Source organism: Thunnus maccoyii, chromosome 15 (assembly GCF_910596095.1).
Source record: "Thunnus maccoyii chromosome 15, fThuMac1.1, whole genome shotgun sequence".
Classification (NCBI taxonomy): domain Eukaryota; kingdom Metazoa; phylum Chordata; class Actinopteri; order Scombriformes; family Scombridae; genus Thunnus; species Thunnus maccoyii.
In genome coordinates this window covers 10,714,649-10,733,958 of record NC_056547.1, presented here as the reverse complement: position 1 = coordinate 10,733,958, position 19,310 = coordinate 10,714,649, and the positions used below count along the sequence as shown (strand labels likewise).

Here is a 19,310-nt window from a genome sequence, read left to right as displayed (position 1 = left end):
CAGAGGTAACAATGTCTTCCTCCCAGAACCTCTAAAGCTCACTAATTTAACACGTTATATCTTTGTTTAATGCGTACAGTGCTGCAATTAACGATCATTTCCATTGGATTAATCTGTCTATTTTTTCTCAATTAATCGATTAGTTGTTTGATCAATAAAATGCCAGAAAATGGGGACAATGTTGATCAGTGTTTCCCAAAGCCTAAGGTGACATCCACAAATATCTTGTGTTGTCCTGCAATACTGCTGTAAAGAGGACCTGTCATTATACTGGCTTTGCTTTTTTACACTGAACAAAATAAATGTCATAATGTTGCCCCCATGTGTGATTTTAGGTGTAACACAACAGTGTCGGTGTGTAGTGTTGACCGTAATGCCTTGCTGGCTCTCCCTTTTACACAGACCTCAATCCGGCAATGTGACTACTCCGTTGCCAGCTTAATGCCGGAACAACAATGCCCCCCATTCCGTGTTCGTACCTTTTATACAGAAGGGCGAGGCAGAATAACGGCACAGCATTCCCTAATTGAACAGGCTGTGCATAAAGGCCTACTGTTACCTTAGAGCAGTATCCCCCTGTTTCCAGGCTTTATGCTAAGCTAAGCTAACCGGGTGCTGGCTCCAGCTACAAAGCCTACAGACATGATAGTGGTAATCTTCACATTTAACTCTCTGCAAACACATAAATGACTCTTTCCTTTTAAAGATGACTTATGCTTAACATTCAAAAATATTTTCTTAAGTGCAACCATGTAGAATGAATAAGCACATTTGTGTGCTGCTTAATATGCCAAAAGGTGATACTGGTCTACTGATTAAAAATGACTTTAGGAAAGTCAAGTTTGCCCGCTAGCTCCTCTGTCTCCACAAGCTCAAACTGTCTGTGTTACCTTTGTGTGCATGGCTATGGGTGTCAGCTTGTTCAATGTGCAAGATATGCATAATGAGGACCTAAGGGAGATAACAGACAACTATGTAGGTCATTCTGTTTTATAGTTCCAGCCTGTAGCTAGGAGAAGTATGTCTACTCAGTCATGCAATTACATTTTGATTGTTTTTTAAAAGCAATGTAATCAAGAGTTTTCAGTATCACTGTTATCTGTATCTGAAATCAGCCTTACTACTCCACTCCAACAGACACTACTATCATCCCTACAGTGCCACTACCATAAAGGGACACATTAAAGTTAATGTTTAACCACCTTAATTCTTCATAGCATACAGCTATCTCCTCAACCGCCTGATGTTGGGATTCATCATCACAATAATTTGCTACTCTGGGCTAAAAATAAAAACAACAAAAGGCAGACTGGTGCTGCTTTAACCTGCATTCTTTGTTAGGAATCATGCAAGTTAACTGGTCCTCTTTGGATGATGTGAAAACAAATCCAATACACAGAACTGCGACAACCTAAATGGTGTGTCCAATCCAATGTTATGTAAATGATATGGAAAATCTTGTACTTGTTGAATAATTGTTGAAGAGACTCCACAGGCTCCAGTTGATGCTTATTTGAATATATGAAGTTTATTGAAAACAAATATCTGACGTCAGAGAAGCCTTTGGCACAGTGCGTACATGGAGACAGTCTCACCAAAAACTTAGCACAAACAGGAAAACAATCACTTCTTACAGAGTTGCTCAGGTCACGCCACCAGGGAGGGGAGAAACAAGGACACTTGGTGTCAGAAAGCACTTTAATTGGAAAATAATGCAGGCAGCTGTTATTATCCATCCAAGGTTACCACATAATCTCCCAGTCTGGCTCTGTGAACATAAAACATCTCTTGTATGAGACCTTGGAGGCCAGAGTCAGGCCCTGTAGACCAGAGTGAGACCCTGTAGATGAAATCATTACATTCTTATGAAAACACTTAGCTCAAAAGTTGAACATTTCCACAAATTGAACATTGAACATCTCTACTTCACAAATGATCATTATTTCTCTCACAGTAAATAAATGACTAAATACTGTTTGCAGAGATAGAAGTGATCCCTCCACTGGACAAGGGAAGGGATCATCTATATCTTTCGTCTTATTGATAACTTCACATTGTCTGCTGGGAATTCTTTATCAACAGAAGAATAGATTGAATAGAACAGATATAAGTTAACTCATCAGCAGTATCAGCAGTACACTAGACTTTAAACCCACCATAGATTTTACTGACAATGTAATCACTACCTAAGCTGGACCCCGCTTTAAGAATTCCTCTGCTGTTATCTCACTTGGTCTGTCAATAATGATTGGACAATAATGAGGAAAAGCAAAATGTCACCAGAGGGTGAATTCCGGATGAATGTCACACTTAATACAGAGCTTTTACTTTGAAAGACAAATGTGAAAGATCCAAGAAAATAAACATGAACTTTTAGACAAACGATGGCACCTGTACATGAGCTCCAGTAGTTCTGAAGTATTGCAACACATGGGTCTTGAATGGTCTCATACTTACTAGAAGGTCATTTGACCACATTTTGATTATTGATTGATCTCTTAATTATTTTTTGATTAACTTACTGATCATTTAGTCTATAAAACTATGCTAGACCCATAATTTGTCTGGGCATATATGCTGTATCAGCCAACATTGGCTTATTGTAGATACATCAGTATCCATGCACATGTATATGTCCACCAAAAAGTAACATTCTGTGACAGTACAGAAACATAAACAGTGTCATCATAACATAGTTGTTTTCAGGTGCAATATGTTCTGTTTCGCACATGGCTAAATTGGTCACAATTCTTTTTTTAAAAATTAGTGTAAAAGGATCTTTTAAAAATTATTGACTATTGTTCTATATATCATTATCTGACTTTTTTTTTTTAAATCTTAAATAATACTGACATTGGCCTCAAAACTCAGGGGAGCCAACACTCCAAAGATTTTTCAAATTAATCATAGAGTAGCAGCAAATTGTCATATTTAAGAAGCTGGGACCATTAATGTTTTGGTATTTTTGTTTGACAACTGACAAATAATTAATAAATTCTAATATGTATTGTCTTTTAATCTTCTGTAGATCCACAAATCGATTGATAAACAAATAATTTCTGGACTATATCCTTTAAAAGAGGACATAACATAGTTTTTTGTGATTTTCTGTTATTTTTATACTGTTATGATGTCAGATGTCTATGTTAAACTTGGTCAAAGTTCCAAGAGGTGAGGTGAATGTATGTAAAATGTCCCTTGTATGTCAAAAGCCAGAGCTTCAGCCTGCTCTGAACGCTTTACCTCTATTTCCCCATAGAACTGACATCAGATCGTTCATCCGTGCCATAGTCTTTGTTGCTAAGGTTGTTCCCCAAGCTGTTTGCTTTGTTCACTCTCATAATTCAGATCAGATTTGGGCTTGAACATGTATGGATGTATTTGAGAAGTTTATATTTCAAGTAAAGAATATGAAAAAGAAGCAAAATCATACTGCTATGCAGAGGTCTGCCTCTGATTGGCTAGTCCTCGTTGCAGTTTATGCAGCCCTTCATTATAGCCTTGGTCTCTTTACAGTCCATTTTAGCTCCTGTCTCTTCAAGGCCCCCCTCCCAATAAGCCCATTTTGTTCTGATTGGCCAGATTTACATATCAGGGTTGTGTAAAGTTGCCGCTGATGCAAACCAAACATTTTCTGCTTTACTACTTCAAATTAAAAGCTTTTAAAATACTACATAACAGGAGACTTATTGTGAAGAATTTACTCACTGAATTAGCAGAGCTTTGTTAGTGGCACTAAAAAACGGTCAAAACAACAACATATGGAGATATTTGGAGCTATTTGTTCAGCGAATGAGTTAGAAATAATGCAGGGACGAATAGTACAAGCAGAAATAGCCACAGTGATGATGTTTGATTAAGAGCTGCAGACGACCAGCACACCTCCAACAGAAGCTACTTATTTTACTTTGCTCTGCTGTGTCATGGAGTCATAGCTCAGTGTGACTACTCCAAAAACAATGGAAAAACACCATGATGTTAGCGGAGTGGAGTAGTGAACTTGTGCGCTATGCGTGGCGCAAATGACCATATAAAGAAATCCGTCATGAACCAACGTTGGCTCGGGCTGAAAGTAGAAAAAAGTGTTGGAAAGCGAGCGTTCAGAGCAGTCTGAAGCCGGTGCTTTTTGCTCAGAGGGATTAATTCTACATACGTTTACCTCATTATTTGACAAGGCCACTTTTAATATGAACATCCGACATTGTGACATTATCCATATGTCTGAAAATAAGGAAAAGCATAATAGGTACCTTTAAAGAGACAGGATCTAAAACGGCCTGTTCCAGACAGAGGCTGAACTGATGGGCTGCATAACAGGCCAGTAAAAGATAAATAGGGAGTTTTTTTTAACTGTAAATCATGCAAAGATATTCCTAAAGCCCCAGAATAAAAATATAGACCTAGAGATAAGCATGTTATGTCCTCTTTAACATGCCAATATAACCATACCAAAAAAATTATCTAAAAAAAAACTAGCTCATGATCACGGTGTATTCTGCTTGAATAATAATAAAATTTTCTGTGAGAATAAGTATTCAGGGGTATCAAGTGTACAGTAAGCACAGTTTATGTAACCTTAACTTGCTTACACTTCCTAAACAAAGGTAACAGGTTCCACAATAGAGTGACTCACTTTGAACGTGATTGCTCTGAATAATGCAAGATATTTAAACACAGTTGAGACACCTCTGAGCTGTAACTGTGACTAAGATGTTGCCAAACTGTATCCCTTGACACAATAATGGTGTGTGTGTGCATTTGTGTAAATGATTCATGACAAAGTAATAGGTATGTGGAGTGGCAGGTTTCTCTACAGTATCTCCATTAATCCACAATATCACTCAGGAGACCAATAAGCCTTACAACATACTATGGTTTTGGGTGTGCTTGACTTACGTGAAAGGAGAACTTGAGTGTTTCTTCTGTAATTTCATAAAGCGGTGGTTAAGTTTAAGTCCAATATGACTTTGACATCGCCTTGAACTGTATGAAATGCTATAAAGCCAAAACAAACTAAAGAACTTAAAGATTTATTTCCTAGACTCTGAAATCCGCAAGTCTTTAAGATAACATCCTGGACAGGGATTAAAACTAAATCCTTTCACTAACAACAGAAACAGATTTAGTCTACATCTGGATTTAACTCCAATATAGGACAAAAACAAATCCATACACTGTAAATTACTTTAATAGAAAGCTATATAATGCATTCCATAATTGCTTTCAAGAAGTGATTAAGATAAACAATCAGTGGGATAAAGGGCTATTAAGAGGAAAGGCACGTTTTTCTTTTCATTATATCTAATTTATTGTACTTCTGTCCTGAAAATTAATATTAATGTATAAGTGGAAGCTTCTTGTAGGTTACCATTTATTATTTTGTACTCAGTATGAGTCCTTCATGCGCTGTTACCCTTGTGTAACCCCTGCATGCAGCTCTTGTGTGCAAAGGTGGTGCTTGCAGTGTCAGCCCATCCTTTATTTTCTTCACTGTGTAAACACAAGCTGTCACTCAGTCTGGTCTCCAACAACATGAACAACATGATTACATTATCCTGGCATGTGACTTGTGGCTCAACCACCACCTCACTTGTGCATATATGCACACCCTGTTGCTTATATATTGTGTAGGGATTTAAACAGAGCAGCGTGTCTTCATTCCTTTGTGAACACTGCAGACAAATATAGTAAAGTTCACATTGTTAAATACTTCCAATTGAACCGTAAAAGTCTTCTAGGTGTACTTCTTGCATGTATGACACTGCTCAAAGTCACCCCCAAACTCTACTGTTTAACACTCACTCAGGGCCACAACTAATGATTACTTTCATTATTGATTAATCTGACGATTATCTTCTTGATTATTCATTTAATAGTTTTGTATATAAAATGTGAGTAAATGTTGAAAAATGGCTGTTATAATTTCCCACAGTCCAAGCTGACATCTTCAAATGTTGTTTTTTGTATGGCCAACAGTCCAAAACCCAAAGATATTCAGTTTACTATTATGTATGACAAAGAAAAGCCTCAAATTCTAATATTTGAGAAGCTGGTTACAGCAAATATTTTGGTATTTTTGCAATGTAAAAATACTCCATTACAAGTAAAAGTCCTGCAATTTTTCTCTAATCTTTGATTTTAGTGAAATATTGGCTCATTTGAACCATGTGAGAAGTTTAGAGGACAAAGATCACTATTTGGTGGAGCTGTTAACAACTCATAGACATCTGAAATGTGACCTGGCTACATACTGCTTTTTATAAGACATCAAAAGCCAAAAAGGTTGGAAACCACTGGTTTCATCTTTAACAATGTGTTGTATTTTAAAGCTTGTTATATTATCCATTGTGTCAAATCTTCATCTGTAAAGCAACTAAAGCTGTCAAATAAATATAGTGGAAAGTACGATATTTCCCTCTGAAATGTAGTGGAGTGGAAGTATAAAGTAGCATCAAATGGAAATACTCAAGTAAAGTACAAGTACCTCAAAATAAATACAGTACTTGAGTAAATGTCGTTAGTTTCTTTCCGTCACTGACATCAGCTTCATTGGTACAGTCAACTGACAGAAGCATTGATGAACTAAAGCAATGAGAACAGTATGTCCACCAATAGTCTGGATTCCTACATTAGTTGGGAGAATGATTGACTGTGAAGAGGTGGAACATCTTTCTGCAACCGGCTGATCATAAATATATTGGTAGTAATTAAGAAACACTAATTCTTATTTAAGGGGTACATTTCTAAGACAACCATTACAGTTTTTTGAGCAGACTTTGCTGTTTACAAATGAGCATAAAGTATCACACTTTAGCAGATGTTGGTCCACCTATGTTTACAATGATGAATTTCTTGGTAAGCTGTAAAACAGCCTGCCAGCAGCACATGACTAAGAGTACTGCAATAGAATTCTTACTCCTTCTCTTATATCTTGCAACTTTTTCACCTTGCTTAAATTGTTCTTTTTTTCTGTTATCAGATACCTGTATCAGTCAAGAAAATCTAGTGTCAGACAGGATCTACTTAATACTAAGCGCAGATGAGTCTAACTATTTTGTTTAAACTACATTTACATAAGGTATACAATTTTTGTGTTAATGAATGCTAGCCCTCAATCATGTATTTTGTCTTTGACTAAAATATGACATGCCTAATATTTTTTCTAGCTAAAACATGCTGAACCGAAATAAAAATAACTTTTCTGAAACTGTTTGTTTTACTGCATAAGGCCCTGGAGTATTCTGCAAGCTTTCAGAGGACTAAAGAGGGTTTGATTTCTCCAAGTTTCAGTTGCTCTTTCACACAGTTACATAATGACCAAAAGATTGGACTGAATTTCATAGATTTCACATCCCCTCTTTCAACAGTCCTGACTAGACAGGTTATCTAAGTGATTATCAACTGAATGGTTTACATAGTCATGGTAAATTTATGGAAATTAATGTGGCAAGTTTTTATACCCCAACTTCATGTAACACTTTGTGTTAAATTTCTGCGCTGACTTCTAGATCTATACTACTAGGGCACTGATGGCATCAGTCCAAAACATCACACAGGTCTTATAGTATGAGGTATTTTAAACTTCTAAATGATGGGTGTAGTAATATGCGGTGGAATATAAAGGCAGCAATAAATAAGAGGCAGCTGTAGGCGACATAAGGTAATTAAGACTTCAGGCTATCTGCACCTTTATAGCTCTTTAAAGCATCAGAACTTGCTTCACGTTGCTGCTCCTCCGTTAGGAGCCATATGACACATGCACGGACATGAAAACCGGCCACTGATTCAATATCTCGACATTCTGCAAACATTCTGTGCCTACCTGGACACCTGCTGGTCCTCATTTGCTGACTTCTCGGAGGCAGAGCCGCCCTTCGACTTCGTCTTCAACTTTAAAAACTTGAACCTCTTCTTCTCTCCCCCGTTTTTGCTCGCATCCTTCTCCACCGATTTGTCCAGGCTGGCTTCACTCCTGGAGAACAAACTTTTCAGAGATTTTCTGGATGAACTCTTCTTCGCCATCTCCACAGGCTGATGTGTCACCGATGGCAGAGAAGGTCCGGCTGGTCTTTGAAGGAGTCAAAGCAACTTTCCCAAAGGTAATTGTATGATTAAAGTCCGATGATAACACTCGTGGAGCGTAAACAGAGAATACTTCACTGATGGCACTTGACAGATGACAGCTGCTCCCACCGCTTCATTTTCTGTGCGGCAGGTAGAGCTCAGGTGTGGCGACACGCCCCGGTAGAGCAACACCCAACCCAGACAAGACAGCCTCTCAGTGCCCGCAGACAATAGTGACACTTGATCCACTATCAAATATGCAATCATATTCTTATAGAAAATTTGCTTGTTTATTGTCTTTTATGTACTTTTGGGTGTTCAGGACTTCCCCAGGTTGCTTGCAATACATATTCAGACCTTATTTAATGCACACTTACTCACCCCTTCTGCTCCAAAACTTCCTTCAGGTTTTGACCGTATTTTATTACTTTTTATTTGTATTAAGCGTATGATTTTGTGGTTTAATTTTCTTGTGGTTGTTATTTCAAGTACTTATATTGGGTCAGACAAATTTGCGTTAGTGGACTAAAATGTGAAATCACCTGGGACAATGATGCTAATAGTCCATCATTCTATCACTGACAGTCTGGTGTGTTGTAGCCTACTTTATAAATATCAGTTATGTCAATAAAGTAAACCAAATCTTGGTACAGGTCGTGAGTCTGATGATGAAGAGGTAACAAAAAACACAGAAATCCTAACATGACCTCATTATTCATTCGCCAGGGAGGGTAATAAAAGTGAAAAATCTCTTAGGAGCACCTCAAAACCTTCAAGATAATAATTACTCCAATAATGAATAAGGTTTATGTGTTAATTGAGCAATTTACAGAGTAGGTGGCTCATATTATAATAGTCTACCTGACCAAGTACAATCTCAGTGGATCTACAGCGACATCTTGTGGTGTCTCTTCAGTTTGCAGCCTTCTCACACATCAGATTGAAGGAGACGGAGCTTCTCAACCAGGCCTGTGTATTCGTGTATATGCATGTGGCTTATTCTGCCTCACGATGGCGCTACCAGCTCGGTCAATCCATTCAAAGCAATTACTGAATGACTGTAAAGTCATAAAGTGCCACCCGTTTGATAAGGAAAGGAATATGAACTGATGCATTGACTGTTCAATAAAAATAAAACGATAAGGACCCAAAGCAAACATCCTTCCTACTGCACGACAGAAATTACAGTCAACATTTTCCTTTAACATATGCAAATAAACTCTTTAATTTTCAGATCATTATATTCACAGCCATTCTTGAAAAACAAAACCCAACATCAACAAAAAAAAACCCAACCCAACAATTTACTTAAAACATAGTATGTGACCCAGCCATTAAAATGTCATTTTGATAATAATCAAACGCCTGGTATTGCTAACAGTAGCCACCCACAGTATCTTGGTGCCGTGGTTTATGATGGGGCGATAACAAGAGATAAGGCGCTAAAAATACACATCTTGCATGATCTCACTTTTATAGGGAGAGTGAATAAAGTCCCCTGAAGATTGAAGAGTGAATAAAGTCCCCTGAAGATTGAAGAGAATGAGAATGAATAAAGTCAGCTGAAAATAGTCCCCCCCCTACCTCACCCCACCCCCACCCCCCTTCGCAACAGTTTGGGAACTTCTAAAAGTCCCTCATGGAAATGATCATGGACTGTTGCAGTCGAGTTAATTTGTTTCTCTTTTCACTTTCATTGAACTATGGTTATTGCTGTCAACCTTTAACTGTAATTAACTCGTAAAAACTTCAAATTTATGGCCTGATTAACCTGCTTCCTTTTACCCCAGGGCAAAAATGAGCTGCTTGGCCCCTATTAACTCCTGTTCTTCCTCTTGTCTTTGCATTGTGTGCAGTTTTCTTATGTTGAATGTCCTCAGGGTTGTTGTATGGTTATTTTGATCAAACACAATATTGCACCATATAAGCACAATATCATTTGAAATAATAAAGGTCTTAAGACTCATTTACTTTTTCTTTTACTTTTACTCAGGTTTCCTAGAAGACAGAGCCTCAAGATCAGATAATGAAGCAGAACCAGCATTAATACTCTTTTAATGCCTGCTGATATTGTGTTTTAGTGGTGCATAAAAACACAAAATTACAATTAATCGAATTACCACAGTTGCCACAAGTTAAACTTGCACTTTTGAAGACTTAGCCAAAGATTAAGATTTAAGTGACTGATCTCTCATATTGTAGGATTGTGTGTCACACTTGAGTGTATGTTTTTCAGGGAGAGATAATTTTTTTTAAAATACAATTTTGCAATAAAATATTTTGGAATGTATTAGCACTAGGGTTACATACAATACATTTCTAAAACTTCACTCTAAAACATTCAGAGTATTGTTTTAGTGTTTACTAAAGTAAACTCACTATATGTAAACTTTATTATCATTATTACTATTCTTATTCTTATTCTTATTCTTATTCTTATTCTTATTCTTATTCTTATTCTTATTCTTATTCTTATTCTTATTCAGCTTTATTTAGGAAACTTCATTGAAATTAGGATAGGAACATAGGATCATAATGAGATGGTTCATTCAGGTCACAATGACAAAACAATCATCATACACACTCACTCAAGTAGTGTGTCTACACTTCTTAAAACATCACACACATTATGAAAGATATCAGCTAGTAAAGTCCCCCAGTGGAACAAGTGTCTCCAACTTTAAGCTATTTTGCAATTCATTCCAGTAGAAAGGTACATTTTACTGCAAACCAGTCTTCTCCAGTTCAGAGTTTATAAGAGGAACTTTTAAAATAACCCTGCTCTGTGATCTGGTGTCATGTTTATTGACTCTGATTTCAACTAAGCGGGTTAAATAATTCAGCAATTTAGATAGCAAGGCCTTACAGAGGAGGGGACAGGTATGCTGGTGCCTTCTAGATGTCAATAACAACCGTCAGACCTTTTCAAAGTGGTGAGTGCGATAGCTGTCTTGCTTAATGAATCGAATGGCACTGTGGTAGATTGCGTCCAGAGGTTTAAGGGTGGTGGCAACAGCATGTGCATACAGGATATACTATATATTGTATGGTGTATTTTCTGTTTTGAAAAAAGAAACCACCATTTTTTTTATTTTATCTTTATATATTAAACCTTTAGACCCGGTTAGCTTATTGCTATGACATCACAGCCTTGTCTTATTACTCATTTCCCCACACCCATGTATATGGCCTTTAATGCTGACTAAAAGAATAACTACAGCTGAAAGCCAAACACAGGTCAAACTGGGACTAATAATGTAGTGATGAACAAAATCAATGGACCCTCTATGATATATGATCAAAGGCATGCACCTCAGAAACTAAAGTCTGTAATCTGCATTTGGGGGAAAATCACAATAGCCAATCACTGGCTGTCAGTAACTTAAAACTGAAAGGAAACACTGTCATCGGAGTAAAGTCTGTTTTGTCTCTGTCTTAGGCCCTCTCAAAGCAATTCAAACTCACCCACGTAAAAAACACACACTCATCCTCCCTTGCCATTTAACATTATCAGCCTTAGGATCTTTCTGTTGAATTAAAACAGAAAGTCACGTAATGCCTGAGGTTACAGCGTTCGTTTGAGTGATACATAGTGAAGATATTTGGTGATTATCTAACACAAGGCTCTTCCAAGAAAGAGGCCAATGGTGCAAAAGGGCTTGGCTATGCTCATTTAAAAAACACTGTGTCTGTGTCATCTGTTTATCAATTTGGTTAACTGCTATGTTATTGATATTAAATTTTGTCACTTGATAAAAACCTTGTTACCTTTGCAACCAGAATCTTTTTAACTACTTAGTATGTACACTTAAAGCATAGGTTCGCAGAAAGTTAGTTTTAAAGCAATAGTTAGGTGCCCATATTATCATTGAAACAGGTTTTTCTTACTGTAATCATCCCTCCTATTCATACTGACAAAATCTACAGTCCTCCTCCTTAGCAAAAATGTATTCAGAAGTTTATCTGAAGCCAACATGGGACTTCAGCCTTTCAAATTTGTCAAATCAAGTCAATATCTTCCAAAAATTATAATTAATATAATATAATTATAATTAATTTTTAGTACAAAACTCCGTATTTTAGTTACTATCCCTTCACCACAGTTTAACAGGGAAACACTATCCAGGGAAGTACAAAGAGGAAATTTTAAACTAAAAACACTGCAATTTTGGAAGATGTCCACTTGAATTGCTGAATCCTCATATAAGCTTCAGATAAACTTTAGAATAAAAAGAGGGCTGAGTATTTTGTCAGGTACATTGAAAGTGGATGAAGATGTTTTTTTTTTTTTTAAATGGCCAGTTGAACAGGATGAATGATTACAGTGAGCACAACCTGTTTCAGTGTTCAAATGGGCTCTATTCCAAGAGGATATTAGTATAGCATAGAGCCCAGCTAGCCACCAAATTTAAAAACAGTATATTAAAGGATAGGTTCACAATTTTTCAAGTGTGTCCTAAAACAATAGTCAGGCACCCAAATGAACACTGACACATATTTTTCTTCCTGTAATCATTCCTCCTGTGCATACTGGCCATTAAGATATCCCTTCATAATGCACTTTCAATGTAAGTAATAGGGAACAAAATTTCAGCCATCCTTCTGTGTTGCGTATTTAAAAGTTTATTTGAAGATAATATGAGGCTTCATCTGACCAAATTAGTCAAGTCAATTCAATATCTTTTAAAGTTACTGTAATTTTAGTGCCAAATTCCCTCTTTTTGTTACAACCTCTCCACTTCAGCTGAACAGGAAAACACTGAGATACAAAGAGGGATTTTTTTACTAAAAAGACTGTGGAAGATTTCTACTTATTTGACTAACTCAGATGGCTGAAGCCACATCTGCAGGGGATTTTTATTAGTCAGCATGAACAGCAGCAATGATTAAAGTAAACAAAACCTGTTTCAGTGTTCAGACGGACTTGAAAAACCGTGAACCTATCCTTTAATACAATCAATCAATTAATAAATACCTACCTACTACACCATCCTCCAGCCCCCCATCACCCCTGTTTCCATCGGGGGGGAGGATGTAGACTTAGTGCAGTCCTACAGGTACCTAGGAGTGCACCTGGACACGAAAAAGTTGTCTAGGTTTGTTTCTGTTGATAGAAATCAGATCAGAGTAATAATTGAATCTAGCATATTTGTACTTAAACAGTGATTCATTCTAGGCCTGGAGACTTCAAGAAACTTCTTATTTATCTTATATCGGCCCTTTATGCAGCCCCTCAGTTCAGCCTTTGTCTGAAACAGGCCATTTTAGCACCTGTGTCTTTAAGGCTCCCCTCCCAATGAGCCGACTCTTTTTCCTGTTTTTTACTTGAATAATGAACATCCTTACATGTTGAAGCCCAAATCTGATCTGAAATTTGCGAGTGGAACAACTATAGCAACAAAGTCTATGGATTAGATGGCCATTTGTGGGCACGTGCGAACAATTTGACATTAGTTTGATGGGGAAGTAGAGTCTAACTTTGTGAACAGAGCCTTTTGACTTGAAGGAGGCATTTTTATATACATTCACCTCAAGTTTTGTATCTTTAACTATGTTTAACATAGGCATCTGGCATTTAAACAGTATATAAATGACAGAAATTCACAAAAAGCATGATATGTCCCCTTTTAAAACATCTGCTGGGAAGAAAGGGTAGCAATGGCCTGGGTAGGATTGAGGGGATTTTGTGACCACAGGGGTTGTGTTGCTGTACTTACTGATATAGCAGTCAATATATAATAGTTAATACATATAAATCATAATCACGAGTTAACTGTTACCAAGGTCTAAATTGGCACTGAAAATACGAAAGTGATTAAAATGAATTTTCTGAGAATTAGACAAGCAAATGACTACTAAACTAAACACATCTTTCTTTGTTCTCCTTTTCTGTCTTTCTCTCCTCCCCTCTCTGCCTCTATAACTGTATCACTTTGGTATTATCATTTCTAAGAAAAGGAATGGATATAGTGACAATGCTTGTAAATTTCCCGTATACATGATGGTCATGACACACACTGCACTGTCCGGAATGAATGAATTGCAAAAACCAAAAACCTCCTACAACTCCTCTCTATCTATCAGCGGCAAAATACAGGGGTCAGGGTTCGGTAGTTGATGGTGCATAATGTGCTCTTTGGGGTTGTGATGGCTTTTTGAATGCAAAGTAAAAGCACTATAGGTTGTGGCTAGTGAGGTATGACATACCCACTGTCTATGAAATGTTTGTTGTGTTCTCTGGAAAAAAGGAAATGACTCCAATCAGATGTTTCATTGTGTAAAGCAATGATTTCTACAAGGGTTCCTCTCATGTCCCCGTAGTAGGCTATGCATTTCCTCCACAGAAACTGAAAACTTTGAATCCATTTCCCACTAATTACAAGAGAGGAGGACGTCCTCTAAGGACACTTGAGACGATGCATCTCAAGCGGTTTATCCTCGAATTAAATTTTGAAATAAATAAGAAAGGAAACTAAAGACAAAGCTTTTGGCATGTAAAATGGATGCATGGTGTAATCTGAAACAATTACAACTTCCCTGGAAATTTTCATTCATACCCTAAAGAATACTTCTTTGATGAGGTGAGCTGTGCACCTCTTGAAGTAATTACTTGGAACACATTTTTTGATTCACTTGAATGACTGTAACAACATGCTGCAACCTAGCACCAGACTGTTTTTCTTTTATGTGTGTGTATGTGTGTGTCTTTCATTTGTGCATGTCAGCCACTCTTTGTGGCATGTTAAAGGATTTCCTGTTGTGATTCTTATGCGCTAAATGAATTGAGCCCGCTATGAAGGTGGCCAGCAGCAGAAGGGAACTATATGGTGTCTGGTTTATGAAATAGTTGAGTGTCAAGAGATAATTGGAGAGGAAGAACATATAAACAGGATGTCTGAGTCATGTGAACCTCGTCCTCTCAGCCAGTCGGTTGAAAGTCCTGCCAAAGACAACGTTGCTAAATATCTGTTGTTCTGCTGTATGTCCTTTTCACTTTGATTAATGTCCTTGGTGTCAAAATCACTTATCAGATTTTTTTTCTTATTCATGTTAGTTGTCTCTTCTCCTCTTTTCTTCTCTGCTGGATTTGAATGCAGGGGAGGGATGTGTATTTTGTAACACACCTGAATATGTCTATTTCTACTGTTTTACTGTTTGCTGTGTGTTTCCTGTACAAAAGAAGGTTAAAAATGTGTTGTTACATTTTTTGTTCGGTCTGGCTTCATTGAACAGGTTGAAAAATGGAGGGCTGATGGACACCACTTAAAGGGTAGACGTCAGTCATCTCCCTCCATCACTTCTGCTTTCCCACGCTGTCACTTCTGCTTTCCCATGCTATCAAAATCGCCTCATTCACAATTCTGACATCACCATACCTGACCAATAATCTTTCTGCTCACACTTGTCAGGTCAATCAGTTCCCGAATGCCATTCTTTAAATATCGCTGAAATTTTTGTGATTTGTGATTTTTACTTTCAGACCTACTGTAGCTCAACCCACCACCACCCGAGACTTGTCCAAAGGTTTCCATCAACCACCACCTATGTTCATGTGGGCCTACTCTTTATGAAATTTCCTCACATCTATGGAGTCTAATCACCAAAAATCTTTTTTTTTTTGCTAACATCAATAAATATTGTTATACACTTCTAATTGATCTCTCCTTATTGAACTACCTGCCTGTTACATAGCTAACTGAACCAAATGACAAGCTAACATTAGTTTGCTAATACATTACCTTGCATAATCAGATATTTTCCACTCACTTTAAGCTGTATGGTTCCAACTGGCTATGAAATACACATATGCATATATATCTACATTTACAAAGGACTGTCAGTGAGTTTAATATATTTTTTGACCTAATAAAACTGTTATTTTTCAAAGTTATGTTATAGCTTTTGTAACTATAGTGACATCTTGTTTACATACTTGATTGCATTTGATTAAACAGCAACAACAGATGCTTCCTAGCAACCAATTTACACATGATAGAAGTCTTTACTAGAACATTTGTTAAGTTTTAATGTTGCAACCCATTTTAGTAAATCACCAGTTTGAAACTATAGCTAGTAGTTACTAAGAATTTATAGAGGACTTTACACAAAAACAATAAAAGATTAATGATTACACATAGCTGTTGCAACCCAATCCTGGTTTCTGTGTGCTTTAGGACTATGTATGAATATTATATTTATGTGATTCAACATCATGTGAATGTTTCAGTGTATGCAGTATGTGAATGAACTGTCTGCAGTTTGAGGGGGTCTCAACTGGTTATCTGTCTATGAAAGAGGACATTGGTTCTATTGGATGTTATCATGTTTTTCTCATCTCTTCTTCTTTCTTCTCTTCTCACTTGTCTTTATCAAAACAGCACACACATATTTATTTTGCACCTCTTATCTCTGGCTATGGCTTCTTCCTCTATTGCTTAATTGCACAATAGGATAATGTAGCGAGTAGTTGGAACTGTAGCTGGCAGTGTGCCAGAAGAAAAGGATTTCCTGTCATCACTACAGGTTAACTGCGCACATTAAAAGGTTTGAGGTGTTTTTATTCTGGCCAGTGGTATGTAGGTTTCTACTGCGGGGGAGAACCCCACAATCACAATAGGAAACACTATGAGGAGTCACTGCACAGCGAAAAGAAAAAGAAAGTGGTTGAGAGAGGGAGAGAGAAGTTGAGAAACAAACAGCGAGAGAGAGAGACTGAGAGAGAATTACTGTAAAGAGCAAACCTTGCTTACAGTAACTTTGCTATAGATTTTGTTGATTGAAAGTGTGTCTTACTGTCATTGGATGACAGTCATCAAGTTAGAATCATGTTTTTGGGTTTCATGTCCACTCAAGTTTGCCTGCTGTGCTTGTAAATCTGCTGTTGGCTTGAGAAAAGCAGAGACATGTTCTAAATCTAGACACATTTATCTGAGAAAAAGGTGCTCTTGAGGCAATGATGCAGTACTTTTATCAGTGTGTTCACCCTTGAATAAGAATTCTGTCCCCAGAGTATCTCTATTTCCAATTGATAATCAAACTGAGAGTGTAAAAGACCTTGAAAATGTGGTATAACTAAACACGTGCAATGTTCAACAATTACCGGCAGGACTGGTTATTCACAGTTTTGTCCCTCCCTTTTAAAATATGCAAAGTTACACAGTAACAACGACAGACAGAAAAAAGGAGTATTTGTTTTCACACTCAATGATTTTCTTACATAAAAATTGTGATGTAAATGGTGCTTTTTCATAGTTTCATTTCTGGCTGACTAGTTCCATTTCCTGTATTTTCTAGGAAAGACAGCATGAACAGAGACCCAACAGGGGGGATGTAGCGTGGGACTTCCTAGAGTTTATTACCAGCAAGAGAAGGTGAGTAAGCAGGATGTTTAAGGGCGTATGCATTGCGGTCATGCCTACAACAGGCCCAGTAACTGTGTCAGTCTGATTTTTAGTTATTGTTTTAATAGAGAGAGAATTTTGTTACAATGTCCAGTTAGGCTTTTCTTCCTTCTCTGATATGACATGGTCGCATTTCAAATAATCAGATGATAAGAGGAAGAAGAGGAGAGTTTGTAAGACCAGTGATATAAAATGTGTTCTAAAATCACAGAGAGCCAAGTTAAGTCAATTCAAGTCAAATATATTTATAGAGTATATCAAAAAACAAGAGTTGACCAAAGTACTTTACAGAGAAATTGAAGATACAATTAAAAACAAAAAATAACTCTCTAAATATTGGCAACAGACAAAGTTTAAGAATAAAATAGAAAGTCTAAAATTATTTAAAACAGAAGCCTAAAATCAAGCCTTCTAAATGTGAGGAAAACATACTGTAGATAATACAAGAGAAGCTAGCTCAGCAGTCAACCAGCAGTTGTCACTACACTCACATGGCATACTCTTCTTATGTCCGATGCACAGTTTTCATTATGGCAGTGTACTTCATAAGTAACCCTGTTTCTTTAAAATACTGTATTACAAAAGTGTTTTCCCATTTATGTTATGATGGCAAACATAATGGCTATCTGGATTATGTTCAGAGGCAAAGATTTTTGGATGGAAGCGTCACATTTATATACAGTGCCGTGGTTTCTGTAAATCATAATAAGCACATTGTATTTCATGCTTCAGGTCACGGGGACTTTTTTTTGTAATGCACCAAGTCTAAGAACAGAACATGAACTAAAAAAATTAAATTTCCTCATAATATTCCTAAGAAAAGTGATCCAACAGGAATTTTGTTTCCTACAAAACAGGAGACGGGTTATAAGGGGCATGTTATCGTTCCTACTTCCTACTCCGTGCTATGCTATGATGTGTTTCCTGTTCTGGGGAATGACAAGGTCAGAGCCTAGATGCTGTACAAATACCACATTCACATAATCAGTCATGTGACACGAATCTTGATTTCTCCTCAGTAGCTCCCCATCAAATTCAGAATTCAATTTGAGATTCTCTGATCCTCTAAAAAAAGGTGCTATAGCCTATAGTAAAATAAATACACTCATATCCCATGTGAGATGACTGACTAAAATAAAATGGTTGTACATAGTAGATGTTCTAAGGGTCTCACCTGAAGAATATATGATCTATGAAATGAAAGGTAAGTGGTGCCATGACCAATTAGAAACTGAAACATGAGGAACTGGACTGGGTTGCACCAACTGTTCTTAAATCCATCAAGTTTGTGTGTGAAGTCCTTCCTACGTTCTATGTAACTACTAAATACTTTACTAAATCAGGTTGCACCATTAAATGTAAGAAATGTCTTAGCTAGTAAAAACTTTCATGATGTGTAAATCTGTTTGTTAGGAGACATTTGTGGTGCCATCCAATAAGAAGCAACCAACTATGGAAACGAGAAGTCACTGTAGCATCACGAGCTGTAACATAACTTCCAAAAATAACGGTTTCAGGAGCCAAAAGGCAAAATAAATAAATAAATAAACTGAACTGCCAATCCTTTGTGGAAGTAGGTCTCTTTTATTTCTATCTGCATACCTGGAGAAATATGTTTGTTTTAGAATTAGTAGTATTCATGCAGTTTACAGTGTCAGGAAATTATCATTGCTCATTCAGTCTTTTTTTTTTTCATAAATGTTTCGCAATAAAGTTTTGCAACTTGTGGTTTCCTGTGTTTGTTCTGTAAAATGTAAAGTGTCAGGTCAGATATGTTGACCATATTCATATTTACTATTTTACTCTTAAATCTAAACGGCTCAAATGTTAGGACGTTAATGTTAT

The 19,310-nt window shown here is 37.0% G+C and overlaps 1 protein-coding gene across 1 annotated transcript in view; it reads right to left on the bottom strand.

Moving 5' to 3' along the window:
* The window catches only part of crybg2 (crystallin beta-gamma domain containing 2), a 50,188-nt gene extending 41,944 nt beyond the window's left edge, over nucleotides 1–8,244 (bottom strand). Inside the window, exon 1 of the mRNA XM_042436153.1 lies at nucleotides 7,823–8,244. Within this exon, the coding sequence (XP_042292087.1) occupies nucleotides 7,823–8,022 (200 nt within the window). The 5' untranslated portion in view covers nucleotides 8,023–8,244. The remainder of the gene's footprint in view (nucleotides 1–7,822) is intronic.
* Nucleotides 8,245–19,310: the final 11,066 nt, after the last annotated feature.